This window comes from Leptopilina boulardi, unplaced genomic scaffold (genome assembly GCF_019393585.1).
Source record: "Leptopilina boulardi isolate dan_hultmark-lab unplaced genomic scaffold, ZJU_Lbou_2.1 LbouV2_31, whole genome shotgun sequence".
In the NCBI taxonomy this organism is placed as follows: Eukaryota; Metazoa; Arthropoda; class Insecta; order Hymenoptera; family Figitidae; genus Leptopilina; species Leptopilina boulardi.
In genome coordinates this window covers 2896418-2918610 of record NW_026137874.1, presented here as the reverse complement: position 1 = coordinate 2918610, position 22193 = coordinate 2896418, and the positions used below count along the sequence as shown (strand labels likewise).

Here is a 22193-nt window from a genome sequence, read left to right as displayed (position 1 = left end):
TCTATTGTTCGTTCTTAGTATTGTGAAGATGCTGTGAATGATAGAAATATTTGTATCTTCGAGCTACCACTCTTCACTATTACTTCTTTTCCACTCTCCACTCTTTTGATGTGACGATACTTCGAGAGTATCTTGTATAGAAATATTTTTCAAGGAAATGATCTGACAACATTAGACAGGATGATGATGATAAATAGAAAACAAATTAATTCAAAGAATACAATTAGAAGAATTATTAACCAATCCAATTACTACATTTATTTCATTCTAATCTGTTATCAAATAATTATTTTAGATATTTGTTTCAAACATAGAAATTATTGGTTCAAATACAGTTTATATTCAATTATTTGGTTTCAATATTTTCTTACCAAAAATTAACTAAATCTGAATTTTTAGTCAGAATACCAAAACATTATTTTTGTCCCTATAGTAAAATATTCATCAGATATCAATTATTATTAGGGGAAAAATGAAACTTGAGACACTAATTTGGAAGATGGAAAAAAAGCGACAGATCGGTAGATCCGATTATGGATTATAATTGTGACGGTGTGATGTTAAAAAAGAACCTGGGGGGAATAAAATGAAAAGCTTTTGATGATGAAATCTTTAGGGACTTTTTGATAAAAATCAAAGTATCATTTTAGGTAATGTTTGAATTTGTCACTCGGTCACGTATAGTCTCTAAATTCGATATAGTGGATCAAGATTATAGGTTTCAGGTGGTAATTAAATTTGAAAGAAAAATCGTTGTTCAAAATGAAAGAACATTTTTTATTCTCCACTAGATACAGGATCATTATATCACTTCATTGATAATTAGTTACCCTCCGAATTGATATTAAAGGGAACATAAAAATGTTAAACAAAATCCATAAAACTGTTAAAACAAAATACATAAAATAAAAATTGAAAAAGAAACGTAAGAGTATACGGATTTTAATGAATTCGTATCAATTACACATTCAAATGAATTCACAAGAAAGTTTCCAATTAATTTTAATTTAAAGAAAAGGAAAAAAAAGGTCCATTCATTCATCATTATAACAGGCGATTGAGGTCTATTGTTTGGCAAATTCCATTCAAGTTCAGAATGAATCGACCCTATAAGGAAACTTTCCTAACAGGTCTCCGATTCTTTTATTTTCTCTTGCTCTCCATACAGAAGGAGAAATAACCTGCCCCAAAAAACACACTGTTTATGTACATACGCCCTTAAAACTCCACCCATGAAAAAGAAAGAAACACCCAACGGATCAATAAAATCTGATAACTAATTTTTAATTATTTGAAAATTAAGTTTTTACTTTTCCAATATTTTAAGAGGCACAGATGTTTTAAATAGAATTTTTTGAGATCATTTAAAGAAGAACTATTGTATCCAAAAGTATTTCCAATTGGATTATTTTACCTATACAAATATATTTTGATTTAATACCCAAATTACAAAAGCAACTGTAAACAAAACATTTTGAAGCATCATAATTAATTTTGAACCAAATTTTGATTAGCGAATAATATCTAACGGATGTTTTCCTAATTGGATTGCAAAAATCTGAATAATTTTACAATTTGGATCCAAAAAAATCAATGAAGCATAAATCAAGTACCATTTAGGAATATTTGGAAAAGAAGACCAAAATCCCAAAAGAAAAACACTATACAAGAACAAATTTTATATTGACGCAACATTATACAAAATTTCGAACGTTTTTGCTTGGCATATCGTTAAAAACACGACATTTTTCCATCATTAGATAAATTAGTCTGCTCCCCTAATTCCATATTATCGAAGGCATTATAATTAATCTTCTTCGTTTGATTTTTCAATGTATGGTTACCCACTTTTTTGTAATACGACAAAGACGAATAGTCCTTCATTGAAGAATAATGATGGTGACGAAATTCGAGCTTCCGCTTAAAGTCTTGAATGTTTTCAACGCTCTATATATATATATATATATATATATAACGAAACAAGCTTATACTCAAAAGAGAGGGATAAATCCGACGCGTCTTGAAATCTCTTTTCCTTTTCGCGTACAAGTGTCTGGCACAATATGGTGTTAGTGTATTTGTGTGTCTATATACAAATGATACAACTTCTTCTCTTATATACCCTCTTTTACAACATTGGCCCCATACTCGCAATATATATATATTTGTCGAGGGCGAAAGATCGTTTCAGTTTACAACCACGTGTGGTTCGCATTACCAACATGCGGGGGATCTTTTTTTTTCTCTCTCTCTCCTCATCGTCTCGGCCTTTTTCGAACTTGAATTTTTAGCGCACATGCCATCACTGACCATTCGAGAGAAACAGTGGTCCTTCTCCTATACTTGTCACGGGGTGAAAAAAAAGAAATTATTTATCTTCTCGAATGTTAAATGTTTCCGTTTAAGAATCACCATCTGCCACGATCAAAATGTCAAAATTGCTTTACATTTCTTTTGAGATACATGCGGTTTATAAAATTCATAACAGGCAGTCAATTTGCATATTTTGTATTTATTTACATGAACCAAATAATTTTTTAAAACCAAATAATTGATAAATAAACTTTATTTGTACCAATAATTTCTGTACTTGAGACAAATACCATTAAAAATTATTTGGTCCAAGTTAATATTTATTTGTTAATAAATATTTAAATCAAAAATTTTTATTTTCAGTTACTAATTCAGATTTAGAGAATATTATCATTTTTCCCTAGTAAGGACTGCTAATTATTATTTAGTAAAAAACTACCAATTAGCTGACAAATCAGGAAGTCAATTATATTTTTAAAAAGAAGGGAAAAAAATTCAATAAACTCGAGGGAAAAAAAATCCAAAAGTCATTATACATATGTATCTTGCTTTGAAAACATATTGACACTCTTTTGAACTCTATATATGTATATACTAAAAATTTAAACGACCATAACAGTAGCTCCCCCTTTTTTTTCTCTTCTCGTTAATTCCCCTAAACCGAAATTTCAGTCCTCGACGATTGCTTACTAATCTCGCGTCGTTGCCGACTAATGTGCTTTTCTTCCCGCCCCCTCAAAAAAAGAAGAGGAAAAAAAAAGTTGAAAAATTTTGAAAGATATGCGCGCCAGAGGGGAACTACATTTTTTATTATTAGGGGGATCCTTTATTTTGCCCTGAGCACGCTCACAAATCTATTAATAGCTAATCTTTCTCGTCTATATTCCTTTTTAAAACGAAGAAATAAAAAAAAGGGACTAGCTGGGCAAAAAAAAACTGACCACGTGCATCGGCACACGTGATATCGTGGGAAATGTGAGAATCTGATATTAAAAAAAAATTTCGAAAAAATCATTAAAAAAAAAAACGAAAAAAAATGCCTGTGGCAGATTAGGGTTGTCGTGACAAGATTGTTAGAGGGCATCATTGAATTGAAATAGAACGCTTCAAGCATTTTTTACTGAAAGTTTTTAGGGCTTTAGCCCACAAAAGACGAGCACCTGATTACAGGTGTAAATCCGATATAAAATTTTTTTTCCCCCCAATTTTTAGGGAAGTTAATTTTTTTTTCTGGATTAAGTAGCATTTTTCAGTCGTTCCGCAATTTTTTTTTCACCAAATAGAAAAAAAAGTTAACTTTTAAAAATAGTAAAGAAAAATTAATATCCCAATTATATAATAATAATTTAATTCTCGAAAAAAATAATTTCTCTAAATATTGAAAAAACGTCTGATTTAATTTGTAATTAATTATTAATTCCAAAGTTGATTATTGTTTTCAATAATAGCATTTAGACGCGAGAAAAAGAGATATATTTCATTTCACAGAAATAAGATAAAATTTGATTTAGAGAAATATTTTTTTTAGATTTACATAAATAGTTTGGCGACTCTTATGCATGAAAACGAGTTTTTGAATATATTTTTATTTTTTAAACCGAAAAAAATGAATATATTGCGACGATCACATAAATATTGGGAGTGAAAACGATTTTCCTAAATCCTTGGGGTCATTTTTTCGTTTACCACGCCCCTCTTACCAACTTGTCACTTCGTTTTACGGATTTCAACTTCTCCGCCCTCTCATTTCCATTCGAATATCAATCCTAGTATCATATTTAACGAAAAAAAAAAAAAAAATAAAAAAAAACGTTTTTGTCGTTTTCTATATGCTATTTAACAGGATAATTTGATTTAAGTCATCTTTCAACGACTCTGGAATAATAAGCAGGCAATTTTTCCGGGAACATAAAAAAAAATACGTAACAATCATTTCATTTCAAAAAATAATAAATGACTTTTTCTTTTCCGAAATGACATAAATTTAATGATAATTATTCAAAATATTTTTTTTAAATTTATTATAGTACGTTCAATTTTGATTTTTTAACTTAGTAAACATTTAGATTATAAACAAAAAAATTTTTTTTTTAAAATTAGTTTAAAAAAATAAACAATTTATAATTTTCTTTTTTTATTAACAAATTACGTATTGGCTCTTTCAGCCCGAGTATTTTTATAAATAAATAAATTAATTAATTAATTAACTAATTAAAACGTAAATAAACTTTTTGAATCAATTAATTTAGTGAAAAAAAATAATTATTCATTTTGACTTTTTTTTTAACGAATTACTGCGACTTCCAATTAGAGAAAAAAAAATACAGGACCAACCATTTTTAAAGATTGGGGATTTGATCTTTGACACTAAAGGGCAATATTTTAAAGACTGATCTCCCCTTTACATCTTGAGATGAAATTCAAATTTATGTTCAGAAACACACACTCCCGTACCAGAATTTATTACGAAAAAAAAGTTCTTAATTATATTAACGGTTATTACTCTTTGTTTTCCCTTCCTTTTCTTTTTTCATTATTAATTTATTATATATAAATTCGAACAAAAGATTTTTGGGAATTGAATCCTTAAATGGGATTTGGCTCGATTAATTATATCACACAGTGAAGGGGGGGGGGGAGTCAGAAACCTGATATTTATACACCAATTGCAATCGGAGAAGAAAAGGGTTTCTCTCTCACTTTCTCTCTTTTTTCATGAACGTCACTTTTTCATTGAAATTTAATATTAGGGATGAATTTAGTGTTGAGATGATTGCATTCGAATTTCGATGCATACGGGAGGTCGTTAAATGGGTAACCAATATATTATACTATATACATATATGTGTGTGTATATAATTTAATAAAAATAAGTCCCTCTTTCCGGAATATCGTATTATATATACGAAAATGATTATTAAATATATCCTATAAAAGCAATAATGTTCAATTTCAATAATCTCGAAACAAAATCCTTTTTTTCCTCGCCATATACTTATAAAAATTTGAGACGTGTCAATTTAAATTACATAGCTAAATTTTTTGTTATTTAATATTTATATAATCTTCTTCTTATTTAATCAAATATTTATTTATCCTAATTTCTATTTAGCCAAATAATAATTTAACCGAATTCCTATTAAACTTAATATTTATTTAACCGAATTGCTACTTAATCTAATTCCTTTTTAGCCAAATATTCATTTAACCTAATTCCTTCTTAGCCTAATATTTATCTAACCGAATTCCTATTTAATTTAATTCCTATGTAGCCTAATATTTATTTAATCCAATTCCTATTTAGCCAAATAATAATTTAACCGAATTCCTATTTAACCTAATTATTATGTAGCCTAATAGTTATACTCATTAAGCTGCATTACATTTAGCACAAATAATTAGGGCAAAATAAAAATAAGTAAAATAAAAATTAAGCCAAATTAGTATCAGTATTTAAATAAAAGAAAATTATGTCACACGAGAATTAGAATTAATTAATTTAAAAAAAATTAAATTAAATTTACTTTACAAATAAATTTATGGATATTTCGATCGTTGTTTTATAAAAAAAAAATGTTTGAAAGATAAATATTAAATGTGTATATATATTTATTTTAAACGTGTGAGGGGCAAAAAAAGAATATTGATCTGATCAAATGCGCCCAGATAATACTTGACGCGAAAAAAAGCAGGACTTAAAAAAATAAATAAATAAAAAAGTAAAAGTCGCAAGTCTGACAGGAGCGAACCTGTTGAACATTCTGCACCTTCTTTCTACTAACCTCCTTAATTCCCAATAAAGTGATCCTCCTTTTTGCCGACTCGACTGCCGTCGTTACTCTCGTTCCGAGATTATTTTGCGAAATATTATCCACGCGCACCTGCCGCCGCGAGGTAATTTTTTTTCCTTTTTTTCTCTCTCTCTCTCTCTTTCTTTCGCTCTCACCCCGAGATATAAGTGGCGCACGGAAAGGACCAAAAGAAGGATATATCCAAGAAGATAAGAAAAAAAAGAGAGACAGACCATTTTAAAGTTCGGAATTTTAATAATATTATCATCCCCTGCCCCCTTCCTAATCCCAATTCTTATTTTTCAATCGATCCTTTTGCCGGACAGGAAACGTATTTTATTCGAAATTTTTTATACGCTTACGATTTTATTATAATACGGTAATTTTTTTTTACTTGGATAGGGACAGCGGGGTCAAGATATGTATATCCTTCGTAGAAAAAAAATCTCGGACAAATCTGTAATCCCTCTCCTTGCATCCGGTTTCATATTTCCTGTCCAGTGGACCCATGCGCCTATTTCATCCATTGTTATGTTTCTTGTGTCCTCCAAGAGAGAGGCGATTATATATAAAAAAAAAAATTTTTTCCTCTTTTTCTTGACAAATGACTCCTATCGACCCACGCTACTGATGGCTCCGGGGGCTATATTACACACACACACATACATACAGGAAACTCTTTAAGGGACGCGCGCGTCATTTAAAATTCGCCTCGGTCCAAGACACCCATTCGATATATCTTAAATTTCACGGAATCCATAAGAAATATGATTTTATAAGGAAGCACACATGCAACAACACACACACATATGGAAAAACCCGTCATTTCGCCATACGATTTGTGGCAAATTCACAAATACAGTGCGCGCACGCCCATAAAACAACTTGTCTTGAGAAATAAAATCTCCGGGTTAAGATAAAAATAAAAAATTTATATGCAAAACGGAAAATAAACTGACAGTAAATTATTTTTTAATTTTTAGTTTCAATTTTTCAAAAATGGTTTCCATGTCAACCGTTACCATGGTTAAATAATTATTATGCCGCAACGACTTAGGACAAATAAATATTAGGTTGAATTAGAATAACTAGTCATTTTGTTTCCCGTTGTATCAAATAAAGATTCGGCTAAATAAAAATTGTTCCAGATAATGATTCGGACGAATAAGAATTAGGTCAATTAAATGTTAGGCCAATCAGAATTGGGTTAAATACGAACTAGGTTACATAAGAATTGGACGAAATAAGAATTTGGCTTTCTCATTAATATAAATATTAGGCCGAATATTAGGCTAGATGACGAATAGGAAAAATGACAATTATGCCAAATATAAGAAGTAGTAGAAGAAAAAATAGGTACAAAAAAATTAGTCCAAATAAGAATTAGATTAAAATTCAAATTGGGCCAGATTAGAATTATCCGATTTGACGATTGGCTTTGCAACACAATTTTCTTCAATAATAATATACATACGGATTGAAATTGAAAATAGGTAACAACAGAGGGTATATGGAGTCAAAATTGAATATGGTGTATTTATATTCAAGAATCACTTTGCTCACAACCAAAATAGTTTAATAGATTTTTTCGGGTCATACCACATGTTCGAGAGCGAAACAGTTGTCGAGACTATTTATTTTTATTTTAATACAACCAATAAAATAGTCAAAAATATCGAACAAAAAATATATAATACACTTTTTGATTGGTCCAGAGGATGCTGAGCTACACTTAAAATAATTTTGGAAAAATTTTCCAAAAATTAAATTCGCGCGATAATTGTTTGGGAGTAATGCCAAAAAATTTAGCAAAAAGTCTCGAACAAAAAATGTATGGCGCACTTTTTGATTGGTCCAGCGGATGCTGAGCTACACTCAGATAAATTTTTTAAAAAATTACGAAAAATTAAATTTGCGAGATAATTGATCGGGAATACCGCCAAAGTCTTAACCCGGGAGTCTCGAACAAAAAATGTATGGCGCACTTATTGATTGGTCCAGCGGGTGCTGAGCCACACTCAGATAAATTTTTTAAAAAATTTTCGAAAAAATAAATTTGCGAGATAATGACTTGGGAATAATGCCAAAAAATTTAGCAAAAAGTTTCGAACAAAAAATGTATGGCGCACTTTTTGATTGGTCCAGCGGGTGCTGAGCCACACTCAGATAAATTTTTTGAAAAATTTCGAAAAATTAAATTTGCGAGATAATTGATCGGGAATACCGCCAAAGTCTTAACCCGGGAGTCTCGAACAAAAAATGTATGGCGCACTTTTTGATTGGTCCAGCGGATGCTGAGCTACACTCAGACAAATTTTTTAAAAAATTACGAAAAATTAAATTTGCGAGATAATTGATCGGGAATACCGCCAAAGTCTTAACCCGGGAGTCTCGAACAAAAAATGTATGGTGCACTTATTGATTGGTCCAGCGGGTGCTGAGCCACACTCAGATAAATTTTTTAAAAAATTTTCGAAAAAATAAATTTGCGAGATAATGACTCGGGAATAATGCCAATAAAATAGGGAAAAAGTTTCGAACAAAAAATGTATGGTGCACTTTTAGATTGGTCCAGCGGATGCTGAGCTACATTCAAATCAATTTCGGAAAAAATTTTGAATAATTAAATTTTCGAGATAATCGCTTCGGAATACCATAACTGTCTTTAGCAAAAAGTAGAGAACAAAAAATGTGTGCGGCACTTTTTGATTGGTCCAGCGGATGCTGAGCTACAGTAAAAAACAAATTTGGAAAAAATTACAAAAAATTAAATTTGCGAGATAATTGGCCGGGAATACCGCCAAAGTCTTAACCCGGGAGTCTCGAACAAAAAATGTATGGCGCACTTTTTGATTGGTCCAGCGGATGATGAGCTACACTCAGATAAATTTTTAAAAAATTTCGAAAAATTAAATTTGGGAGATAATTGATCGGGAATACCGCCATAGTGATTAGAAGAAACTTCTGAACAAAAAATGTATAGCGCACTTTTTGATTGGTCCAGCGGATGCTGTGCTACACTAGACAACAAAATTGGAAAAAATTTAGAAAAATTAAATTTGCGAGATAATCGTTCCGGAATAATGCCAATAAAATAGGGAAAAAGTTTCGAACCAAAAATGTATGGTGCACTTTTAGATTGGTCCAGCGGATGCTGAGCTACACTCACTAAAACTGGGAAAAAATTTTCGAAAAAAAAAATTTGCCAGATAATGACTCGGGAATAATGCCAAAAATTTGAGCAAAAAGTCTCGAACAAAAAATGTATGGCGCACTTTTTGATTGGTCCAGCGGATGCTGAGCTACATTCAAATCAATTTAGCAAAAAAATTTTGAAAAATTAAATTTTCGAGATAATCGCTTCGGAATACAATAACTGTCTTTAGCAAAAAGTAGCGAACAAAAAATGTGTGCGGCACTTTTTGATTGGTCCAGCGGATGCTGAGCTACAGTAAAAAACAAATTTGGAAAAAATTACAAAAAATTAAATTTGCGAGATAATTGTCCGGGAATACCGCCAAAGTCTTAACCCGGGAGTCTCGAACAAAAAATGTATGGCGCACTTTTTGATTGGTCCAGCGGATGCTGAGCTACACACAGATAAATTTTTTAAAAAATTTCGAAAAATTAAATTTGGGAGATAATTGATCGGGATTACTGTGAAAGACTTAACCCGGGAGTCTCGAACAAAAAATGTATAGCGCACTTTTTGATTGGTCCAGCGGATGCTGAGCTACACTCAGATAAATTTTTTAAAAAATTACGAAAAATTAAATTTGCGAGATAATTGATCGGGAATACCGCCTAAGTCTTAACCCGGGAGTCGCGAACAAAAAATGTATGGCGCACTTATTGATTGGTCCAGCGGATACTGAGCCACATTCAGATAAATTTTTTAAAAATTTCGAAAAATTAAATTTGCGAGATAATTGATCGGGAATACCGCCAAAGTCTTAACCCGGGAGTCGCGAACAAAAAATGTATGGCGCACTTCTTGATTGGTCCAGCGGATGCTGAGCTACACTCACTAAAAATGGGAAAAAATTTTCGAAAAAAAAAATTTGCCAGATAATGACTCGGGAATAATGCCAACAAATTGAGCAAAAAGTCTCGAACAAAAAATGTATGGCGCACTTTTTGATTGGTCCAGCGGATGCTGAGCTACACTCAGATAAATTTTTTAAAAAATTACGAAAAATTAAATTTGCGAGATAATTGATCGGGAATACCGTGAAAGACTTAACCCGGGAGTCTCGAACAAAAAATGTATGGCGCACTTTGTGATTGGTCCAGCGGATGCTGAGCTACACACAGATAAATTTTTTAAAAAATTTCGAAAAATTAAATTTGGGAGATAATTGATCGGGAATACCGCCAAAGTCTTAACCCGGGAGTCTCGAACAAAAAATGTATGGCGCACTTTTTAATTGGTCCAGCGGATGCTGAGCTACACTCAGATAAATTTTTTAAAAAAATTCGAAAAAATAAATTTGCGAGATAATTGGTCGGGAATACCGCCAAAGTCTTAACCCGGGAGTCTCGAACAAAAAATGTATGGCGCACTTTGTGATTGGTCCAGCGGATGCTGAGCTACACACAGATAAATTTTTTAAAAATTTCGAAAAATTAAATTTGCGAGATAATTGATCGGGAATACCGCCAAAGTCTTAACCCGGGAGTCGCGAACAAAAAATGTATGGCGCACTTATTGATTGGTCCAGCGGATGCTGAGCTACACACAGATAAATTTTTTAAAAAATTTCGAAAAATTAAATTTGGGAGATAATTGATCGGGAATACCGCTAAAGTCTTAACCCGGGAGTCTCGAACAAAAAATGTATGGCGCACTTTTTAATTGGTCCAGCGGATGCTGAGCTACACTCAGATAAATTTTTTAAAAAAATTCGAAAAAATAAATTTGCGAGATAATTGGTCGGGAATACCGCCAAAGTCTTAACCCGGGAGTCTCGAACAAAAAATGTATGGCGCACTTTGTGATTGGTCCAGCGGATGCTGAGCTGCACACAGATAAATTTTTTAAAAATTTCGAAAAATTAAATTTGCGAGATAATTGATCGGGAATACCGCCAAAGTCTTAACCCGGGAGTCGCGAACAAAAAATGTATGGCGCACTTATTGATTGGTCCAGCGGATGCTGAGCTACACTCACTAAAACTGGGAAAAAATTTTCGAAAAAAAAAATTTGCCAGATAATGACTCGGGAATAATGCCAATAAAATAGGGAAAAAGTTTCGAACAAAAAATGTATGGTGCACTTTTAGATTGGTCCAGCGGATGCTGAGCTACATTCAAATCAATTTAGGAAAAAAATTTTGAAAAATTAAATTTTCGAGATAATCGCTTCGGAATACCATAACTGTCTTTAGCAAAAAGTAGGGAACAAAAAATCTGTGCGGCACTTTTTGATTGGTCCAGCGGATGCTGAGCTACAGTAAAATTTATTTTGGAAAAATTGTCGAAAAATGAAATTCGCCAGATAATTGTTTGGGAATAATCCTAAAAAATTAAGCAAAAAGTTTAGAACAAAAAATTTATTGCGCACTTTTTGATTGGTCCAACGGATGCTGAGATACACTCAAAAATAATTTGGAAAAAATTTTGAAAAATTAAATTGCGAGATAATCGTTCGTGAATATAACCAATCTTTACACACATGCAACAACACACACACACATATTAAAAAATCCGTCATTTCGCTGTATGATTTGTGGCAAATTCACAAATATAGTGCGCGCACGCCCATAAAACAACTCGTCTTGAGAAATAAAATCTTCTGGTTAAGATGAAAATAAAAAATTTATATGCAAAACAAAAAAAAACGGACCGTAAATTAATTGTAATTTTTAATTTCAATATTTCAAAAATGGTTACCATGACAACTGTTACCATAGTTAAATATATATTATGCCGGAACGAATTAGGACAAATAAATATTAGGTTGAATTAGAATAAATAGATAGAATTTGGTCTTCTTATTAATATAAATATTAGGCCGAGTATTAGGCTAGATGACGATTAGAAAAAATGACCATTATGCCAAATATAAGAATTAGAAGAAAAAATAAGTACAAAAAAATTAGTCCAAATAAGAATTAGATTAAAATACAAATTGGGCCAGATTAAATTATCTCATTTGACGATTGTGATAATCGATTTTAATTACATCAATTAAGTGTTATTAGAAAAAAATGTCGCAAATCGCTTTGAACTTCAAAAATAAAATTAATCGTTAAAGAAAATTTTACAAGGAAATATTATATATAAGAATATATTTTAAATTCTTTTAAAAAATTTTGAATACAAATAATAAATTTGAAATGCAGAATATTCTATTGATCGTGTATAGGCTTTGCGAGAAAATTCGCTTCAATAATAATATATATACGAATTGACATTAAAAATAGGTATCAACAGGGGGTATATGGCGTCACAATTGACTATGGGGTATTATATTCAAGAATCACTTTGCTCACAACTAAAATCGTTTAATAGATTTTTTCGGGTCTTAACACATGTTCGCGAACGAAATAGTTGTCAGACTTGCCGAGTTTTATAATAGACTCTAGGGTCCCCCCCCCTTCACCCTGCTAGCATACACATAACTGAAAACGCCAAATTTAACAATGCCACGTGATATGTCGTTCTCCTTCAATTCACGTAAAACCTTTTTGATCCCAAAGGCGTCGAAATCTTTTTATTCCAGTTTTTAAATATTTCAAATATTAATAATTTTATGTTTATAAAATACGATTTAAAAAAAAAATAAATAAGACAAATAAATAATAAATTTTAAATAGTTTTGACAACAAAACATTTGGTTGGTATTTAAGCATTTTTTTTGATGCCTTGATAAAATTTTATTTGTCCCGACCAAACTTTAGTTAACACAACAAAAATCCTTGTTTTCAATTTTTTTTTGCGTTGGGGCGCACGATTGTTTCATAAAAATCATTAGTTAGAATTTTGACTTTAAAGAATTTTATTATTTTTTAGACGAATATTTATTTCAAAAAAAAAAAATAAATAAACTGCTTTCTTTGGATTAAAAAAATCAATACGAAAATGAAGACATTTAGTATAAATGAACCTGTTAGGGAAGAATTTGTTTTTGAAAAGAAAAAATATAAAATAAACAGAAGATGGAGAAACATTCAGGGAAAATATATTTATACAAAGTTTCACGCCAGTGGGATCATATTTTTTCTTCCCCCCCCCCCTCTCTCTCTCTCTCTTACGAGAAGGGCAAGAAAAAGGGCTCGACAAAACGTGTTTGGTTGTGTTTGCGCTCGAGTCCGCGGAAAATCCATTGATCTTATGGCTCAACACACTGGCCCCATTGTGGCCCTCCACTGCCTTGTTATGGTTTACCCAAAAGATTCGGTCCACAGTCTTGTTTATTTCAGAGGGTTGGGGGGCTAGAAAGAGAGTGTAACGGGGGCTTTTTTTCAAATAGAGGCAGTCAAATCTTTTTACATTTTTACGACCCTCATCCACATTTACGGTTATATGTATATATACATCGACTTTGAATTCACATTGTCATTTACAATTTAAAACTGGACCTCATGTTGAGATGCCATCATTCAATTCATTATCTATATCACCTCTGAAAAATGTCACTTTTTGGATTCATGTATATAAAAAAAAAAAAACGAAAATGGTCTTGTTAGCAAAATTGTGAGCTCATCATAATAGAAAAATTTATTGCCTAATTCCTTTCCTTATAAATTCCATTCCTCTCCCTCTTTCATATGTTAATCGACAAAAAATTTATTTATGTAAATAAAAAAAACCTAATAAATAGAAACAGTTATTACACATTTAATAATTTCTTTTTCTTCATTATTGAATTTAATTATGAAAAAAAATTTTACACAGATTCAAAAACGAGATAAAATTGAAATACTTCTGTAATTAATATTGTAAGATATACATATTAAAATTGCTCGACAAACTGTTTATCATTAAAGTGTATATTAATTTACAGTGTGACCTTGTAAATGCAATACATATCGGTAGCAACAATTATTGAAATTGTATAGTCATTTATCGACGATAAATTCGGAAGCTGTGTGACGTGTAAATGACAAGTTCTGTTAATTGACTGAATGTTACGCTTAAATAGTGTCCGAAACGTAACATTAAAATGTGTATCCTGACATATATACACACACACATATTCGAGATGCGAGAAAATAAGTAATAAGATAGTGCAATTTTAAACGTTTGAATATTTATGACTCTTGTTTTGTGTCTGTAATTTACTTACAAACCAAAACAAGGTCTTGGAAAATAATTACAAAATCAGCTTGATGATACCTCCTCGTTTCACTTCATATGGGCGATGTCCAAGTTAGCCCCGTGAGGGGAAGCACTATACCCCCACTCTACCGGCCGGGCCATAAACACGGAGCTCGAGGGACGCATGTACCGCGGGGGGCCTAAGCAGTGTTCTCGGGCCTAATGAAATTTTCTATTTATGGCCCCTAATGAGTTTTTCATGAAAATTATAAAATTTTTTAATATTAACAATTTTTAATTTTTTTTAACATATTCACATTCCTCATAATTTTACGATTACGAGCATATGTTGTCCCAATTAAAAATGTTAATATTTAAAATGTTTATAATTTTTATTGAATTATGTCGCCTGAATCCCCCAGTATCGATCTAGTCATGATACCGAATAACTTTTTTAATAAAAATTAAATCTTTTTAAATATCAACATTTTTTCCCCTTATTTTTATGCGATTCAGACATAATTTTTTTTTTAAATGTTGAAATTTAAAAAGATTTAATTTTTTTTAATCACAACTTTTCCAGGCTTAGGACTTTTTAAATTTCAACATTTAAAAAAAATTATGTCTGAATCGCATAAAAATAAGGGGAAAAAATGTTGATATTTAAAAAGATTTAATTTTTATTAAAAAAGTTATTCGGTATCATGACTAGATCGATACTGGGGGATTCAGGCGACATAATTCAATAAAAATTATAAACATTTTAAATATTAACATTTTTAATTGGGACAACATATGCTCGTAATCGTAAAATTATGAGGAATGTGAATATGTTAAAAAAATTTTTAAATTGTTAATATTAAAAAATTTTATAATTTTCATGAAAAACTCATTAGGGGCCATAAATAGAAAATTTCATTAGGCCCGAGAACACTGCTTAGGCCCCCCGCGGTACATGCGTCCCTCGAGCTCCGTGTTTATGGCCCGGCCGGTAGAGTGGGGGTATAGTGCTTCCCCTCACGGGGCTAACTTGGACACTGCCCCTTCATATATAACAGAACTTTTTTTTTTAAAAAAAGGGAGGGGGGATGACAACCATAAATAGTGATTCAAAAACGGAAAATTAATTGGCAAAATATAATTTTGCACAAATAGCAATTTGCATAAATAGTTCATTAACATTGGCAAATATGGCAGAATTTATTTATTACACACGTTCAAATTGAAAAGTATTTGGATTTATATTTCGACGCTTTTTTTAAACGAATTTAAAAAAAAATAGGATTAAATATACGAAAATAATGGAAGATGTGTATTTTTTTTAAGTGAGTAAAAAAAAATAAAAAAAAGAGTAAGTAAAACAGCTTTCAAAATAAATTTCTTCTTCTGTGGTTTTTTGTTTCTTGCATAACCACACTGACGAAATAAAAAAAAAAGGAAAAATTTGCTCGCGTGCAATCGGAACAAAAGTTGAAAGAAATGACGAAAAGGGAACTTTACTTTTTTATTTTTTGGTTAGACCGCAACTGAAATTGAAGATGAATCGCACGATTGAATCAAGAAGAAAGTTTATATGGTTTTATGGCACCCCTTCTAATGGAATTATATATATTCGTCCTCTGATCACTTTAGGCACGAAAAATGTGCAATGTAAATTGCCCGAAATTTTTTTTAAAAATTTTTTCTTTATTTATTACTTTGAAGAGCAATACAAAAAATTTTGAAAGTAAAAAACAGAAAAAAAATATATATATAAATGTAAAAAACTTTCGGAAAGTGATACAAATATATTTTTTTTAAATTATTAGTCAAATTTTTATCCTATTTTTAGCGAGTTTCCTATCTACCTTCTCCATTAGACGGTAAAACAGAGAAGCGCGATATTTAAAAAATTACTGAATTTCTTCCTCAAATTTTAAAATTTATTCAAAGTATTAAAATTTGAATAACGAAAAGATTTTTTCTAAATATTTCTTGACACACCCAAAAAAAATCAAATATAGAACGGAACTTCTACAAGAGAAAAATTAGAATAATTTAACAACAAGAACCAATGAAAAGGGGGGCCAAGCGAGGGGCCAAGTATATAAATAATGATCATTCATTGATCTCACCAACAGTGTGACAAGCAGGAAACATATTTTCGAGTCTTTGAAATTATATCACACAGAGGAGGAAGTGACTGTGACATGATTCAGAAAGATTGCCCGGAGTGGCAAAAAAAAAAGTAAAGCAATTGCCTACATAAAAAAAAGAGCGTCTTATTATTGGGCTGGTCACGAATCAGGTCAAAAGAATGAAACAGCATACATGTACTCGCCCCCATGGTGCCCCCGTACAAAACGACAAACATACCATTATTTATTTTTTTTTCTTTTCCTTAACACAAAATATTCGTGAAACGTGTGTCGACAAAAAGAATCGTGCCATCACGTGCATTAGCGTTGATATTCATCACTAACCCCCCTCCTGGAGGGGGGCAGGAGGTGGGGTGAAGTTTCAGGAGCCAATAACACTCCGGATGCTCTGCAAAAGTCAAAATCAAGACTAAAACCGTTCATGTGGAAAAAAAAGAAATATGTATACGACAATGGGGTGTCTGCTACTCTCGCGATATATATCTCTTTCAATCAGGTGGGGGAACCCCGTTGCTTCGTGGGCAAAGAATAAACCATGAAAGAACCTCGACGTGGCCACTGTCACAAAGATGTCTCCCCTGACAAAAATATTTAACAACAATCGCCATTGTATATAAAGGCGACGGAGGGGAAGATGGAAACATTTCCTTTTTTGAGACATCTCTCTAGAGGTATGATGTCTCTCCTCCTTGGAATTAGATCATTGTTCCGTGAATGACGGGGTGTCGCGAAAAAAAAAATTGTTATGAAACGTGTTCCTTAGAATGAAAATTTAGACACTATCGCGTCTTTTGTGAATAGAAAAGAAAAATAAAACCTCTAGGAAATTTTAGTATTACAAGATCATCCAGGATAAAATAGGATAATATATTGATCTCGTAGAGAAAAATATAATTTCCATTTTTTTTTTCTAAATTATTAATTTTTGTACACTGAAAAAATTGCAAATAATTGTTTACTTGACTAATTTGCAAGTAAATATTTTAAAATAATTATTGTGTCAATTAAATGGGATTTGTAATTGAAAAATTATTTGAATAAAATATTACATATATATTTACTTCAAATAAAAATTATTTAGTTCAAGTAAACATTTATTTCACTGAATAAATTTGAATTAAATAAATTTTTTCAGTTTAGTTATAATACAATTATTGTAATTACAAATTTAATTATTGTAAAAAAATTATAAATGGAAAATTAAATAATAAATACCTTCTAGAATCTGGGAACAATGTTGTCGATGAATTTTTCCAATGTTATTAAGAAGCACTCACTTTAAAAAATTGTCCAAATACACTCTTCATCACCGAAAACACGCACTGAAAATTAATAAAAAAAAAATTATAACACTTTTGAACTGAAAGAATAATAATTAATGATTTTTAAAAATTAAAAAATTAAGAAAATTAAGAAAATTAAGACGAGCGATTTTGAACACGTGCGAACAGAATGATTTTCAAATTGTAACTACAAAATTCACTACCTGGTTTTACGACTTAATATTCAATCCTTTGTGTTCGTTCCAAGTACATAATCAGACAGGTATACACAAAACTGTGATAATCACACAACCTTTGTTGTTTTGATGCATTTCTTCAAAGAAAACAGGTTTGCCAATATATACAGGATGGAAAATAAATTGTCAATCATAATAATTTTCAATGTTATTAAATAATAATAACAAATTGAATTTTAATAAATTGTTGAATTACATATTTTCAAATATATTTAATTGGTTGAAATTTTTACCAATTTAGATTTGTATTTTTCTAAAATCAAAACGGTCATTCATTTCAAAATTAATTTTAAAAAATACTTTCAACATGTTTTAACAAACAGCAAATAATGCAGATTTTCAAATCTGTTTTCCATGAAAAAAAAAGTTTACAACTCAGTTAGATACAAGACAAATACAAAAGACGACAGATTTTCTATAACTATATAAGGACATATAAATCCGAGTTAAAAGGTTAATGGAACAAAATCTCGTGCTGTTCACCTATATAAAGTAAAATTGAACATCCCCTGTGGACGATGCAAGAGAGACCCTTTTTAAAGAAGTAAAAATATTTCAATGACATGGTCATTTTCTGTTTACGAAGATGTTACGTATTATTTACAAGTTGTACGACACCAATTCAATGTCATTGTTAAATGTACGCCAACAAAGTTCTTTTACCACCCACCACGAGCAGATGCATCACTTAGAGTATATATAGGAAACATTTTCTTTCTTTATTTTTTTCAAAAATCACTCAAATTGGTTTGTCAAAAACTCCAACAGATCACAGCTATTCATGATTTTTGCCTGAACAAATGTTACCTACAAAGTGGTTGGTTAGCGTGTTTGCAAAGTCGCGGACTTCATGGAGTGAGAGACATACAAAATTTATTATACCGAGAAATTCTTTTTTGTCAAATAGAAACATCTGTGGATCTTTCCAATGTTTTCCCAGTAGTAAAAAGAAAAAAATTATTCTTCCTCGAATTTGAAAACAATATCTCTTTTTTATGTTTATTTTTTATATCTCTCTTGACTTATTTCCATCACAATTTTATTACTCGTTTTTTTCGATTTAAATATTTATTTTTATTACTTTTTTCTTTATTTCTTAACATTTTTATTATTTTTAATTTGAAATTATAAATTTATATAAATTTTGAGAAAATATTTTTTTTTTAAACCAATGTCATGTTACTATAAAATATATCAAACTGAAAACAATATAGAAAATCGTTTAGAAAATCTTTACATTAAGAAAAATCTCTGAAAGGAATGCCATTGAAGGCAAAGACATTTCAGATGATTTTAATCTCTGCCAAAAAGAAAATGGAAATGGAAATGACCTGAACCTTAAAACCTTACCTTAAAACTATTTCTTCAACAAGTTTAGTGTTCATTCAGAAGTGGCAAAGGAGACTTGACAGAAAAAAAAAGTTTTAGTTTTAACTTTAAAAACAAGTGAATTTTTCAAAACGCTAATATGTTGAAATTATCAATATTAATTCTTCTCTATAAATTGACAAGTGTACTGTGCAATTATGAGACATTACCAAAAATTATTATGATACCAAATGGCGTAGAACCAAAAATTTGTGTATCCGTAAAAAATCGCGATCTTCCACCATGTATTAATGAATTTAAGGAACAACAGAAAAAATTTTCATATCAAATTAGCAAAATTAGAGAAAGTTATTCCGACATGATTATTGATTATAAAGATCCAAAAAATGAAAGTTTTGAAAATTATGGACCCGGTAAGATTTATTTAAAAAGTTTTGAATCATTAAATCGTGAATTAGAAGAAGAGGAAAGACAAAGATTATTAAAACAACAAGAAAATGCATCGAAAAACAAGGAAAATAATTTAATTACCAATAGACCTGAATTTGCCCAAAAAGAAGAAGAGGAATTAAAAAAATTTATGCATTCAGCCATTATGAAGCAAGATGATTCAATTGATAATATATCCGAAGAGATTGAAGATCAAAGGGAAGAAGAAACATTCGAGGATTTAAATTCAAAGATATTTGAAGATGATGATGTTAATGATGATAATGATGATAATAATGATAATGACGATGATAATAAAGATGAAAATAACAATGATAATAATAATTATGATAATAATTATAATAACAATTATAATAATAATAATTACAACAATTATGATAATAATTATAATAATAATTATAATGATGATAATGATAATAATGATGATGATGATGATCTTAATAACGAACCAACAATTATACAAATTACTAGACCTGTTCGCTCATTGGATACGACAATATTAATTGCTGATGAATGTATTCCCATTAATGTTAAAATTTGTGATTCTACAGATCTAATTGCTGACGATGAAAAAAGAAAAACAAGAAAACAAAAAAGAAGTATTCCATCTATTAAAGATTTTTTTAAAACTTTCCCTCGACACAAAATAAATCACATTGATAAAAATCATTCTCAACGTAAAAATTTAATGAAGAAAAATTTTTACAACACAGTGAACAATAAATTGGAAAATAAATATAGAAAGCCAAAAATTGTGAATTTATTGAATAAATTTAAAAAAAGAAAATAAAAGGTAAATAATTTGTTTTATAAAAATATTTACTTCTTTTTTTTAAATAAAATTGTTAAAATTTTTAACCATTACATAATTTCTTTAAAAAATGGTTAAAAATTAAAAATATATGAATTTATTTTAAATATGTATATTTTTATGTTCCAGCTGCTTAATGGATTTATCACTAGGGAAATTTTTAAAGAAGATATATAATGACACGAGATAAAAAGGGAGATATTCAAATAATGTGCAATTTTCTAATGCAAAGGATATCATTATTTTCAAAGTAGATTGAATAACTAAATATGCACTCAATTGACTCATGGAGGGAACGGAAGTGAGGTCTGCGCGCGAACTTTTGAAATTAGAATGCAAGTCTACGAATGAAGTTCATGTCGTCAATATATTATAATTTATATTTTATTTTTTAACAAAAATTGTAACAAAGAATTTAAAAAAAAATTATTTATAAATATGAGCAAATGAAAAAAAAATTATATATTTATACAAAAAAATATATAGAACTACTAAATAAATAAACAAATTATTTAAAAATATGTATCCAATTATTATTTTATAACCTACATTTTTTTATAATAATAATAATAATTGCTACAATAACAATAATAATACAATAACTAACAAATATTAAAAATTTTTATTATTAAAAAAAATTGCATTAATTAAATAAATAAAAATTTCTTTTATTTTACAGTGATAGTAGAACTATCCACGGTTACCCGTGAAAACCCTGAGAAAATTTTAAATTATTATATAAATTCTCATTAATTTCGAAAAATAATCTGTAATCAAAATCGCGGAACTATAAAATATAAAAATTGGGAAAATTGTTAATATAGAATATATAAAAAGGAGACCACGTCATTCTTCTAAATTAACTATCTCCTTTCATCCCTTCCTATATAAGTATATCTAAATGACCTCAAACCTTAATTGAGAACTAATATTGTAAAAGCCGGAACATTATAAAGAAAATGATCCGACAAAAGGCTCTGGAAGCTCCTTATAACCAATATAATATATATAAATGACAACCGAGAAAAAAGAATATAACGAAAAAAATATCGAAAATAGTATATAATATATATATGAAGCGAGAAAAAATAAATCCCATCACGTATATAATTATAACACCGGGAATTTTATCTAAAAGCGTCTCTCTTGGGACTTCTTTTTGAGACCGCATGCTCATTACACTCGAAGGAGTCTCTGTAATTCGGTGTTCCTTTCTCTCAAAAAAAAGACACCTGCAAAAATGACACGACTTAAAAGGATTTTTGCCGTTTCTGAATCGTCATTCCACACCGTATATAGTGTCACTTTTCACGCCCCAAAAAAGAATTAGTTTCGACCATTTTTGGCGCAAAAGACACACGAGAGGCGTCATTTTAATGATCCCGAAAAATTATGAAAGTGACCATCTTTTCTATATTCTTTTCTTTGGAAAAAGAGAAAAATTATTCCACCCACCGTGACAATGTAACGCCATAGTGTGCCCACTTATTATTTTTCAATAATTAGGAAACATTTTTGGTCAAGTCTAACACCCTTAGAAAAACGAAATTTAAATAAGTTTTACACTTATAATTATAGTG

The 22193-nt window shown here is 30.0% G+C and overlaps 2 protein-coding genes across 9 annotated transcripts in view; one reads left to right on the top strand and one right to left on the bottom strand.

The window, feature by feature from the left end:
• Window positions 1-22193, bottom strand: part of LOC127283192 (tubulin monoglutamylase TTLL4-like) — a 182346-nt gene that overhangs the window by 102344 nt on the left and 57809 nt on the right. For all 8 annotated transcript variants that reach the window (XR_007843314.1, XR_007843313.1, XM_051307907.1 and 5 more), the window contains exon 5: window positions 17720-17826. The gene's annotated coding sequence lies outside the window, so the exon portion shown is untranslated. The remainder of the gene's footprint in view (window positions 1-17719; window positions 17827-22193) is intronic.
• LOC127283198 (myb-like protein D) lies at window positions 19409-21134 on the top strand. The gene is made up of 2 exons (XM_051307917.1): window positions 19409-20595; window positions 20743-21134. Exon 1 carries the CDS (start codon window positions 19492-19494, stop codon window positions 20590-20592), a length of 1101 nt encoding a protein of 366 aa, XP_051163874.1. The 5' UTR covers window positions 19409-19491; the 3' UTR covers window positions 20593-20595; window positions 20743-21134.

Coding starts and splice junctions, on each gene's coding strand:
- LOC127283198 (XM_051307917.1), top strand. CDS start 19,492: ATGTTGAAATTATCAATATTAATTCTTCTCTATAAATTGACAAGTGTA.